The following is a 12,014-nucleotide window of genomic DNA, read 5'->3' as shown; positions in this document are numbered from 1 at the left end:
ACCAATTAAACTAGCACAACCACATTTACCAATGTGGTTGATAAACGCCGATAGACTTATATGAAACATATATACAACCACATTTTCCAATGTGGTTGATATAGATCGATAGACTTATATCAACCACATTAATAATTATTATGGGTCTTTTTTTAAATACCAACTATTTACGATTATTAATAACTATATAAATATTAACAACCACATTATTTATATATATTATTATATGAATATTATATTAACATTATAGTAATAATAAGCTAAACTCCTAATAATATTAGTAATATTAATTAATAATAATAATAACTCATAATAATATTAGATTATCATTATATTATTACAAAAATATAATAATATAAAATTATAAAAATAATAATAACAATTATATTGTATTATTATTATTATAATAAAAAATATTTATTATTATATTATTATAATAATAATATAATTAATAATAATTATAATATTATAATATCATTATATTATTATAATAATATACAAAATATAATAATAATAATAATAATATAATAGCTATTATATTAATAATAATAATAATTACTATTATATTATTTTATAATAATAATAATAATATATTATGATTATTAGTATATTATTATAACAATACTATAAAATAATCATAATAATAATAACAATCACAAATATATTGAATTATTACTATAATAACAAGGAGCCACTGTTGTGGCGCTAGTCCCTCCCGGTTATGAGATTTAATTTGCGTTATCATGAGAGCTGGTTTCCATTACTAGTGTGTTGTAGGCATGCTTACTTGTATTAAGATTTAATGAATTGGATGGCCAATTGTTGTATGAACTTTTTGACTTTATGCGAAGAGTGAAATATAATGAACTTTGCCTTTGTTAAGTAAGAATTGTCATAAATGTCATTGAACTGATAAATGCTTGTAATGTTGAGTTTGTATTTCTTAAAATAAGATTAGTTTTAGATATAATTTTCCAATGTTTCATGATTTAAAAAACGCTTAGATTAATAATTAAAATATAATAAAATTTAACAGTGAATCATAGAAAACTTGAGGGAAAAAAACTATAAAAGGTAATAATAATGCATTATAATGTATGAAGAATTAGAGAGTGTTAAAGTAAGTTATGTATTTTAATAAGCACGAGGTATAAAATATATTTAAATGCATAATAATGAATTATAATGTACGAAGAATTGGAAAGTGTTAAAGTGAGTTATGTATTGTAATAACCATGGTGCACAAAACATATTAAAATAATAGGAAGGTGTTAAAGTAAGTTATGTATTTTAATAACCATGGTGCACAAAACATAGAATTTTCTTACTTTTTTTACATTTGAATATTATGGAAATATTCATAAATTGATAATGACCAAATAAACATTATTATGAATATAAATTTGTTAATTAAATTCGTGGTGGAGAGTGTTCAATATTTACATAGATCATTCTCGAAGGTCAAAGAAGAACTTAAGCATTTAAAAATTATAGTTATGGAGTCTTGAACCCATGATTGAAAGATTACATATCAATGATTGAGGAATTATTCCATGGTCAAAAGAACAAAAGATATATTTATTTAAAAATATTGTTTATCATAACTTTAGTGTGAACTTTAAATTTGTCCAATTACTAATTAGCAAAGAAAATAAACCCTGCATCTAATTTCTAATTAGTAATTTGTTGCATTTAATTAATAATTTGTTGTGATGCAAAAGGACATGACTTTTGGCCTTTTTTATAGTTTTGGGTTAGTAAATATAGCATCTAAGTACAATAATAAAATAATTTTGATAAGTTTATTTTATAAATTAAAAATTAAAATAAACAAATTAAAATTAAAAAAACATTTAAACTTTACGAGTTGAAATGTAAATTGATCATGATCTCCAAGAAAAAATTCATTAGCTTTTGGTGTTCTATACTCTTGCTTTCTGCAATATCATAGTATTCGAATTAAAAAATATAATTTATAATTTAAACTGATAAGCCAATACATTGTGTAATAATATATTGAATATATATAAAAATATATATTTTTTAGACAGAGAACATTGGTTTTGGAGCATAAGCAGTGGCAGTACAATCCAAATTCAAAATATAATGTAGTTCATGTTTATCAAAATCGTTCTGTCATTTTTGTTGCAAAATACATTTATGTCAAGTCAAAGAAATGGCACTTTATAGGCTGGATAAAGAAGTATTGTGTCAGTACAATGTCAAATTTTGTGCTGTAACATTTTGTCATTCTGTCAGTACAATGTCATTTTGTCAGTAATGACAGCACTTCATTCCAAGTCTCCATGTTTCAAAAATTTCAGTTGAAGTCCTAGAATGGCTGCAACTGTGCGTTCAGATATTACAACTTCAACTGTAGTATTTGTGATAAGCTCACCAGCTGCTCTGACACTGCCAAAGGTGATATACAATGCCAGGGACATTAGTACAGAAATGGTGATCAGCAAAACCCCCATGATAGCAGCAATCGACAAAGTTTTGCAAATCTTGTGTACCTTCCAAATCTGGCAGAACTCCCTTGACGAAGAATTGGATCCTCAAACTCAGAGAAATTGCCAATACTGTTTATATCGCGATTTGACTGAATTTTGAAACAAAGCATATAGTTAGTACTACAGGGGTTGGTGTTTGAAGACAGATTTATGCTTAATTATCTTAAATAGAAATTTAATTGCAGCAAGGAATCTGCTTTTATTCTAAGAAATCAAAATAAAAAAGTAGCAACAGAGGGACAGTAGAGGAATTGTTGGCAAATGTTGGAAAATGTCGGAGGGAAATCAAGAACTGCATACAAAATGGGTGCACTTGTTTGCTGTGGAGTGCCTGAAATTTGAACCAGTGCTTCAGATGTTCCTGGTCTAACTTCAAGAAGATTAACTTTGGCATGAGAAATCTGTCCATACAAAGAAAACATGATCAGTAAATAAAGGGTCTTCATAGCAAGGTATATCAGATAAGCCATCACATATGCATAAACCTTTTGAGGCAACAAAATGCAACCATACCCGGCATTGTCTCTCTCAACGATATTTTCCACTATGTGCTCTTTCTCGAGATGGAACTCCCTCTTTCTCGAGATGGAACTCCAAGCAGGGATTTCATTGCATCGTATGTAGTAAAGCCAATTGCCACTGAAGGTACAACCTGCCGAGACCAGAATGGCAATTATTACTAATCAAATGTCAGTTTTGCTAAACTATTTAATTCCCTTCTGTAGAAAATAAAAACCCAAAATGTCATGTAACCATTGGCATCACCATAAACAATGAAAAGCTCAAACGCCAGCTCGGGCATCCTTCTATTTCAAAAAATTATCTGGCTATACTGTATGCCATAGCATATGCATAACATTAATAGGCCACATTGACAACAGAGAATCACGAAATGCTGGCTAGCGAATCAAACAGGAGTCAAGCAACTCAATAATTGTGTGGCTGATGCTGAAATTTAAAATACATGCAGCAATAAATTACTTTTATGCAATGAGATTATAAAGTTTACCTTTACGTAATTAATACTTAGCCCAGAAAACATCTGCTTCCAGCCTTGTCTTTGAACAATGGTAACAAGACCATCCAATGTTCCTTTGAACTTGGGTTCCATTTGTTGAAGAGAAGATGCACTATTTTGGTTAGCTGATAATGTCTGTACCTGTAGTGCCACTCAAACCATAATGGTCAATTTTTAGTATCAAAGACTTAAATAGCCTGTATCTTTGACTTAAAATTATGAATACAGTAAACCAAGACTCCAGTTACCAAGGAAATAAAATGTTCAACCTGCATTTGTCGTCTAACAACATCCAGAGGATACGTGGAGGTATCAACAATCGAGCTTCAATCACTAGCCATTTAACACATTGTTATTTGCTCTAGCATTGAAGCCAAATTTATCGCTAATCTGATATTGCTGCCATGTTATTTCATTGGGGCAAAAGAATATTCAAAATAGAAAAGTCATAAGGTATACAGGAGCCAGTATGTGGCAACAGTTTTAAATATACAGAACAGGTCCTGTGAAAAATTGATCCACTACAAAATTCTGAAAATGACAGAAACTGTCATTTGCTAAAATTCTGAAATTGAAACATGATACATTGAACCAAGCGATTATAACCTAAGTAGGAAAGGTTTTGGGGTCTTATTGCGGGTTTCACATTGTTCGAGGTGAATGGCAGGCTTTGGCTTAGTGTTTGATGTTACTGCGGTACAGATGGGAGTCCTTTTGGGGGTGGAAAGGTTTTGGAGTCTTATTGCGGGCTTCGCATCGTTCGAGGTGAAGGGCACGTGGTCCCGCGACTCCCAAGCGGATTTGTAACGCTCCTATGAATTGGACAGTATACAATTGATTTGGTAATAAATTCAGATTGATTTACAATCAACTTGGGTTATGTCATGTACTGTGGTGGTCTTATCGGCGGACAACTGTCCCTCCTCGAGATCTTGGAAAGTTACTCGGCTTGGGTTTTACCCTGTTCGCGCCCTTTGGGTTATTATTGTTACTTGGTTGTTTAGCTCTGCAGTCTCTGTGATTTTTCCTTTGTATTTGTTGTATTGTCTGCGGTGAAAACACAATGTGGTTCCTGCCTGCTCGGTTAACTGTATAGTTTGGAGAAAGGAATAACTGGACTTTTCATGGTTTAAATTTTCGGGCAGTGTTGAAGTTATGTGAACTAAAGCTTGTTGTGTAACCCTTATATCACGTACAATGTGCCAAAAGCTTGTTTAAGATTAAAAAGAGTATTTGATTGACTAAAGCTATATAAGACTAAAACACATGCCTAACATGGCTTGTTGCAGCTTTGCAATGTTGACGAGATCTCTTTTGATTTGCAAAAACAATTTATTAGAAAGTGAGTATTGTATATACCTGAACCAACTGATCAGTTTCGAAAGCACACCGAGGAAGGTCTTCTCTTTGTAATATTCTAATATTGGCAGCTGTTGTGTGCCTCATATCAGAAGTCACTGCAGCACCCCTGCGAATTAGACAACACAATTTCAAAATAAGATCAAGCTGCTGAAAGGTACTTTATCATATGCAATCCTATTACTGGTTACAGAAATGTATCTGCCATCAAACTTCAGATTCACACTGACTAGATAAACATGACAATGCAGAAGGAGAGATCAAAACTGTGAGGCTACAAAGTCATAAACTTCTGGAACAAGGCTTGCAGCGCGTGCTTTTCAATGAGATCTAATAGAAACATTGGCTGAAAATATTGCACAGTGCTGAGGATGTAGGCAATTATGAGATTGGCATTGTCTTAGTATACAACAAAGGGGAAAAATGGTGCAAGAAAATGCAAACAACCAACTAGAAATTTTAGGCACGGGTTTCATAAAAACCTTTAAGTCCCCTTGCCGAAGTACTCCAAAGGTAGCTTCTCCATACACGACACTGTGTGTGAAGTGCACTTCAAATCATATAAAAAATGAAATGGGTTGAGGTAAACTTACTGCTTTGAAATCCAGCATTGAGTGCGAGCAAGAATACCAATGGAATGAGTGGAAGCTACCAAAAATGTATATCGGCCATTGTGTCCTTCGTCCTTTGTAGATTGGAAACCATGTGACCATTCTTCAGATTGTAAATTGCAAACCATGTCAGCACTCTTCAGATATATGGCATATTCAGATGGTCTTTGGGATAAATTCTTTCCTGGTAGTGTTAGTAGATTTTATGCAAAGCAGTTACCTTGTAGCATTCGTTTTGAAAATATAACTCTACGTTTGACTTTGAATCAAATGTATTTAGAAACATGCAAAAAATTTAAGCAAATTGTAGAGGTAACAGTAAACAGAAACTTACGTAAAATAAAACAAAACCTTTCCATTGCAAAACTTTTGTTCGACTTAGGTTATAATGCTATTATAATGAAAAATCATGTCCGTCAAGCAACGGCCAGCAATTGATCGATCCCATATAGTCACAGGGAGGTAGTAATAATACCAAATGCATTATGCCATAATTCCATTTTCAAACAACATATATTCATTTTAAAGTCCATATAGTTTGGTGCTATTTATAAAGTCTAGCTTCAAGCATGTTGCAGAATGCGTTCGATCTCAAATACAAGACAGAAACACAAACAGTACAAATAGACATGTATAAAGACTTTCTAGCTCTCTTTCCTGAATCGTTACCTACACTATGCAAGAAACAAAAACTAACATAGCATTCAGCCATAACATAGGAAGAAACAGAAATGAGTAAGCGATTCAATATACAATTTGTCATTTAACTTGAGTGGATAATAAGTACATGTTTAATCAATCTATGGAATCTTTGGTGTTTGCATTGAGCAGCTGTAGATACAAAATTATTGCTCATCTGATGTTGCATTTGCTGTATTCAATGATATAATTTAAACCAAACATGGTAGTTTTTAAGATGGAGCAAAAATATAAATAAAAAAGGTGGCAAGACAATCTCTGGTTGTCAAGGTTGAAGCATGATGCAGAATGCGTTCCATTTGAGATACAGAACAGAAACAGAAACAGTACAAACACAGATGCATAAAGACTTTGTAGCCTTTTTTCGTCAACTGTTGCGTTACATGTTCTTTGTAAATGAGTCAAAATTGCAAGTCAAATACTTGTATTACAGTAAGAGCATAATATGAAGAAACATATTCATATTACTTTTGCATTTGTTCTGGACGTGAAGGCCAGCATGTTCCTGCATTTTGTAATCTGTATAACAAATAGTTAGTTAGAATAAAATGATAACATTGTAAATTGAAGAGAGGACATATTTGAGACAAAACATCTTAAGGAGTTATGTGAACTAAAGCTTCTTGTGCAATCCTTATATCATGTACAATGTGTCAAAAGCTTGTTTAACATTAAAAAGAGTATTTGATTGACTAAAGTTGTATAAGAGTAAAACAGATCTCTAACATGGCTTGTTCCAACTTTCCAATCTTGACGAGATCTCTTTTAATTTGCAAAAACAATTTATTAGAAACTGAGTATTGTATATACCTGAACCAACTGATCAGTTTTGAAAGCACACCGAGGAAGGTCTTCTCTTGGTAATATTCTAATATTGGCAGCTGTTGTGTGCATCATTTCAGAAGTCACTGCAGCAGTGCTGCTAATTAGACAACAAAATTTCAAAATAAGATCAAGCTGTTCAAAGGTACTTTATCACATGCAATCCTATTACTGGTTACAGAACTGTATGTGTCATCAAACTTCACATTCATGCTAACTAGCTAAACATGACAATGCAGAAGGAGAGATCAAAACCATGAGGCTACATAGTCATAAACTTCTGAAATAAGGCTTCGAGTGCCTGCTTTTCAACGAGATCTAATACAAACATTGCCTCAAAATATTCCACAGTGCTGAGGATGTAGGCAATTATGAGATTGCCATTGTCTTAGTATACAACAAAGGGGCAAAATGGTGCAAGAAAATGCAAACAGCCGACTAGAAATTCTAGGCATGGGTTTCATAAAAACCTTTAAGTCCCCTTGCCGAAGAACTCCAAAGGTAGTTTCTTCATACACGATACTCTGTGTGAAGTGGACTTCAAATCATATAAAAAATGAAATGGGTTGAGATAAATTTACTCTGTGTGTGAAGTGGACTTCAAATGATATAAAAAATGAAATGGGTTGAGATAAACTTACTGGTTTGAAATTCAGCATTGAGTCCGAGCAAGAATACCAATGGAATGAGTGGAAGCTACCAGAAATGTATATCAGCCATTGTGTCCTTCGTGCTTTGTAGATTGGAAACCATGTGACCATTCTTCAGATTGTAAACTGCAAATCATGTCAGCAGTCTCCAGATATATGGCATATTCAGATGGTCTGTGGGATAAATTCTTTCCTGGTAGTGTTACCAGATTTTATGCAAAGCAGTTACCCTGTAGCATTCGTTTCGAAAATATAACTCTATGTTTGACTCTGAATCAGATGTGTTTAGGAACATGGAAAAAATTTAAGCAAATTGTACAGGTAACAGTAAACAGAAACATAGGTAAAATAAAACAAAACCTTTCGAGCCCAAACCTTTCGTTTGACTTAGGTTATAATGCTATTATAATGAAAAATCATGTCGGTCAACGAACGGTCAGCAATTGATCAATTGCATATAGTCCCAGGGAAGGACTAATAATACCAAATGCATTATGCCATAATTCCATTTTCAAACAACATATATTCATTTTAAAGTCCATATAGTTTGGTGCTATTTATAAAGTCTAGCTTCAAGCATGTTGCAGAATGCGTTCGATCTCAAATACAGGACAGAAACAGAAACAGTACAAACAGACATGTATAAAGACTTTCTAGCCCTCTTTCCTGAATCGTTACCTACACTATGCAAGAAACAAAAACTAACATAGCATTCAGCCATAACATAGGAAGAAACAGAAATGACTAGCCGATTCAATATACAATTTGTCATTTAACTTGAGTAGATAATAAGTGCCATGTTTAATCAATCTATGGAATCTTTGGTGTTTGCATTCAGCAGCTGTAGATACAAAATTATTGTTGATCTGATGTTGCATTTGTTGTATTCAATGATATAATTTAAACCAAACATGGTACTTTTTAAGATGCGGCAAAAATATAAATGCAAAAGGTGGCAAGACAATCTCCGGTTGTCAAGCTTGAAGCATGATGCAGAATGCGTTCCATTCGAGATAGAGAACAGAAACAGAAACAGTACAAACACAGATGCATAAAGACTTTCTAGCCTTTTTTCATCAACTGTTGCGTTACATATTCTTTGTAAATCAGTCAAAATTGCAAGTCAAATACTTGTATTATAGTAAGAGCATAATATGAAGAAACATATTCATATTACTTTTGCATATGTTGTGGATGTGAAGGCTGCCATGTTCCTGGATTTTGTAATCTGTATAACAAATGGTAAGTTAGAACAAAATGATAACATTGTAAATTGAAGAGAGGACATATTTGAGAGAAAACATGTTAAGGCATATGTTGATGTACCTTCCATTTGTTAGTTGACATGTAATAGCTCACTATCTTCATTGAGTGTGAACTTGCTCTGAATTTTGAAGTCACGTAAGATGTAAACAGTGGTAGCTTTCTGTTGCAAATATGTTTCATATGACATTGATTTTAAATCAGGAAGCAAGTCATGTAATAAGGGCTCCCTGATAATGCACTGGACAAAGTTATTTGTAATGGATTCTATTATAGCATTTATACAATGCTTGTAGAGGAAAGGGCAATTATCATTGCATTGTGAACATAAAATTGTTGCATTGGCTATTGCTATGGATGAATTCACTGGGGAGTTACAAATTGCACAAACATGTTCGAAAGGAGTTGAATATGGATTTGTTGCGATCAGAATACCTTCGACCTGTTTATAAAACATTCAAGCGTTAATTTACATTATTACATGGCAAATGCAAAGGCAGCAAAAACATTATTATTGATATACTTACAGCATAGGTAGATGTAGTTAGTTTTCTGAGATTGTTGAGTGCATCTGTGTTAAGTTCAGTCATGAACGTTGACTTCGATGCTCTGAATATTGTTTCTTTTGTGTTTACCTTTTTTGTTAAATTTTTGAAAAGGATGAGCGGAAAGTGTCCTTTTTGCAATTGTTTTTCCATTGAAAGGAAAAATTATTCATATGTGTCAAAGAGTTGCAACTGCAAAACAGAAATTGTTATGTATTGAAAAATACAAAAAGTAATATGCAAATACATTGTTCGTATGCATTGATGCATGTTATCTACTGAAAATTAGGAATAAGTAACATCTGAATACATACAGTTTCATTGTCGTTTTCAGAATCTCCATCTTTGATATGAAGTATGTAATGCAATCCAACTCGTTTGGCAAGTGTAACGGCGGCAACGATTGTGCCAATTGGGTACATTTCTTTTTTGTTTGCAAATTGCCTAATGGTTGTATTGGGAATGAAGCAATATTCTTTGCAAACTTCAGGTACAGTTTCTATGATACTTGATTCATTAAGCAATATTATTTTGTCACAGTCACCGCGATCATAAACAGTTTTAGGCAATATCCTGAAATTTGTAATTGAGATGTTGTTGCCTTGCAAAATTTTGTGTTCATGTCGCTCCACCAAATGTGCAGGTACACTCAACGTTATAGTCATCATTCCTTGAGCATCTGTCAAATCAGCTCGTAATACTTGACGTGATTTGTTTGCTTTATCAAGGAATGCAGTATAGACAACCATTATGTCTCCAACAAATAGCTGCCCAATTTTACGACTATTGAGATCTTCAATTGATACTTTAATTGGCAGTATCTGTTTTTGCCTATTAAAATTGCTTAGTTAGAAATTGCTATAAACATTTGTAGAATAGTATGTTTCTCCTAAAGACTGAATAAGTAGAAATAGATTAGAGTGTTGTGTTTCATATGCATACCTTTTTGATGTATCATTTTGTACATTTGTTGAATGAAGTTTGGCTGCGATTGTTTCAGTTGGACTAACACAGGCAAACACATGGTTCAATATGATGTGGATATTATCACATGTATTTTGTGATAAGCAATCAATAAAGAAATTGTGATATGTAACCTGTACATGTCTTCTTGCTGCATTGTTTGGGGGGACTTACTACTAGTGCTTTCTTCACTCGTCCAAGATTTTCTAATTTATATACATTTAAATATAGATATGTAAAAAGAGAAGATATATATAGTAAACATTAATCTGATATATATACATTTAAATATAGATATGTAAAAAGAGAAGATATATATAGTAAACATTAATATTTTAAATAGAAAATAGCATATTTGTATAGTTGTCATACATACCTTTTCAAAGCAAGTGGTTGGTTTGCCTTTTCTAATTGAGTTATGCGCTCTATATCTTCAGTTGTTTGTTTTCCTTTTTCAGGATTTATGCTATGTTATAGAATAGCAATATATATTTAGTTCAATTTGAAAGAGCATATAGAAGTAAACAGTTAACAAGGAACATTAAAACCATAGAACCATACATATGTAAAGATAGAATGCATATATAGTAAACATTAATATTCTAAATACAAATTGGCATATTTGTATAGTTGTCATAGACATACCTTAGTGAACATTATTATTCTAAATACAAATTAGCATATTTGTATAGTTGTCATAGACATACCTTTGCAAAACAAGTGGTTGGCTTGCCCTTTCTAATTGGGTTATGCATTCTATTTCTTCAATTGTTTCTTTTCGTCTTTGAAGATTTAGGTTATGTTATAGAATAGTAACATATATTTAGTGCAAATTAGAAGTAAAAAGTGAACAAGAACATTAAAACCATATAACCATACATATGTAAAAATAAAAATAGAATGCATATATAGTAAAGATTAATATTCTAAATACAAATTAGCATATTTGTGTAGTTCTCATAGACATACCTTTGCAAAACAAGTGGTTGGGTTGCGCTTTCTAATTGGCTTACCCATTCTATTTCTTCAATTGTTTCATTTCCTTTTTCAAGATTTATGCTATGTTATAGAATAGTAAGACATATTTAGTGCAAGTCAAAAGAACATATAAAAGTAAAACTTGAACAAGAACAGAAGATCCATAGGAAAGGAAAGGCAAAAAGAATATACTCTGTTTGTTTATGTTGCATGTTGTTGTTCTTTTTTCTTGGTCGTTCTGTTCAATTGAAAAGGGTTTTACTAGCAGAATCTGCATCCATAAATAGATGAGGTCATATCTGCAAATTTATGATAGGATACTTGTGTTGGTTAATTGAAAAGGTTGTCTTTGGCATAACTTGCATTGATCAATACAGAACGCCATATATGTAAATGTACAATAGAATGCATAGTATGTATGCTGTTATCACTTCGTTTAGTACAAAAAGGATATTGTAGTATGCTTTAGTAAAATAGATATGGTAAAACCAATGAGGTATTGCAAAAATGTCAAAATTTGGAATTTTGTAAACTGTTTCATGTGTATATCATAGCTGAAGGACAAGAGATATTGTATCATGGTCAGACCAATA

The 12,014-nt window shown here is 32.2% G+C and overlaps 1 protein-coding gene across 1 annotated transcript; it reads right to left on the bottom strand.

Moving 5' to 3' along the window:
• Window positions 1-3,027: 3,027 nt before the first annotated feature.
• LOC149158867 (mitochondrial carrier protein CoAc1-like) lies at window positions 3,028-3,831 on the bottom strand. The gene is made up of 3 exons (XM_089433394.1): window positions 3,801-3,831; window positions 3,523-3,672; window positions 3,028-3,165 (listed from the first exon to the last, which is right to left on the bottom strand). Exons 1-3 carry the CDS (start codon window positions 3,804-3,806, stop codon window positions 3,058-3,060), a joined length of 264 nt encoding a protein of 87 aa, XP_089289520.1. The 5' UTR covers window positions 3,807-3,831; the 3' UTR covers window positions 3,028-3,057.
• Window positions 3,832-12,014: the final 8,183 nt, after the last annotated feature.

Source organism: Pinus tabuliformis, chromosome 5_2, assembly GCF_031772625.1.
Source record: "Pinus tabuliformis cultivar Carrire ecotype Pingquan chromosome 5_2, CPIR1, whole genome shotgun sequence".
NCBI lineage: Eukaryota > Viridiplantae > Streptophyta > Pinopsida > Pinales > Pinaceae > Pinus > Pinus tabuliformis.
The sequence above is the reverse complement of the archived record's forward strand: the minus strand, read 5'-3'. Positions and strand labels throughout refer to the sequence as shown.

Excerpts from the sequence above, each read along its gene's own strand:
- LOC149158867 (XM_089433394.1), bottom strand. Across the intron at positions 3,166-3,522 it reads TAAGTATTAATTACGTAAAG|GTTGTACCTTCAGTGGCAAT; the intron begins GTAAACTTTATA and ends TGGTCTCGGCAG.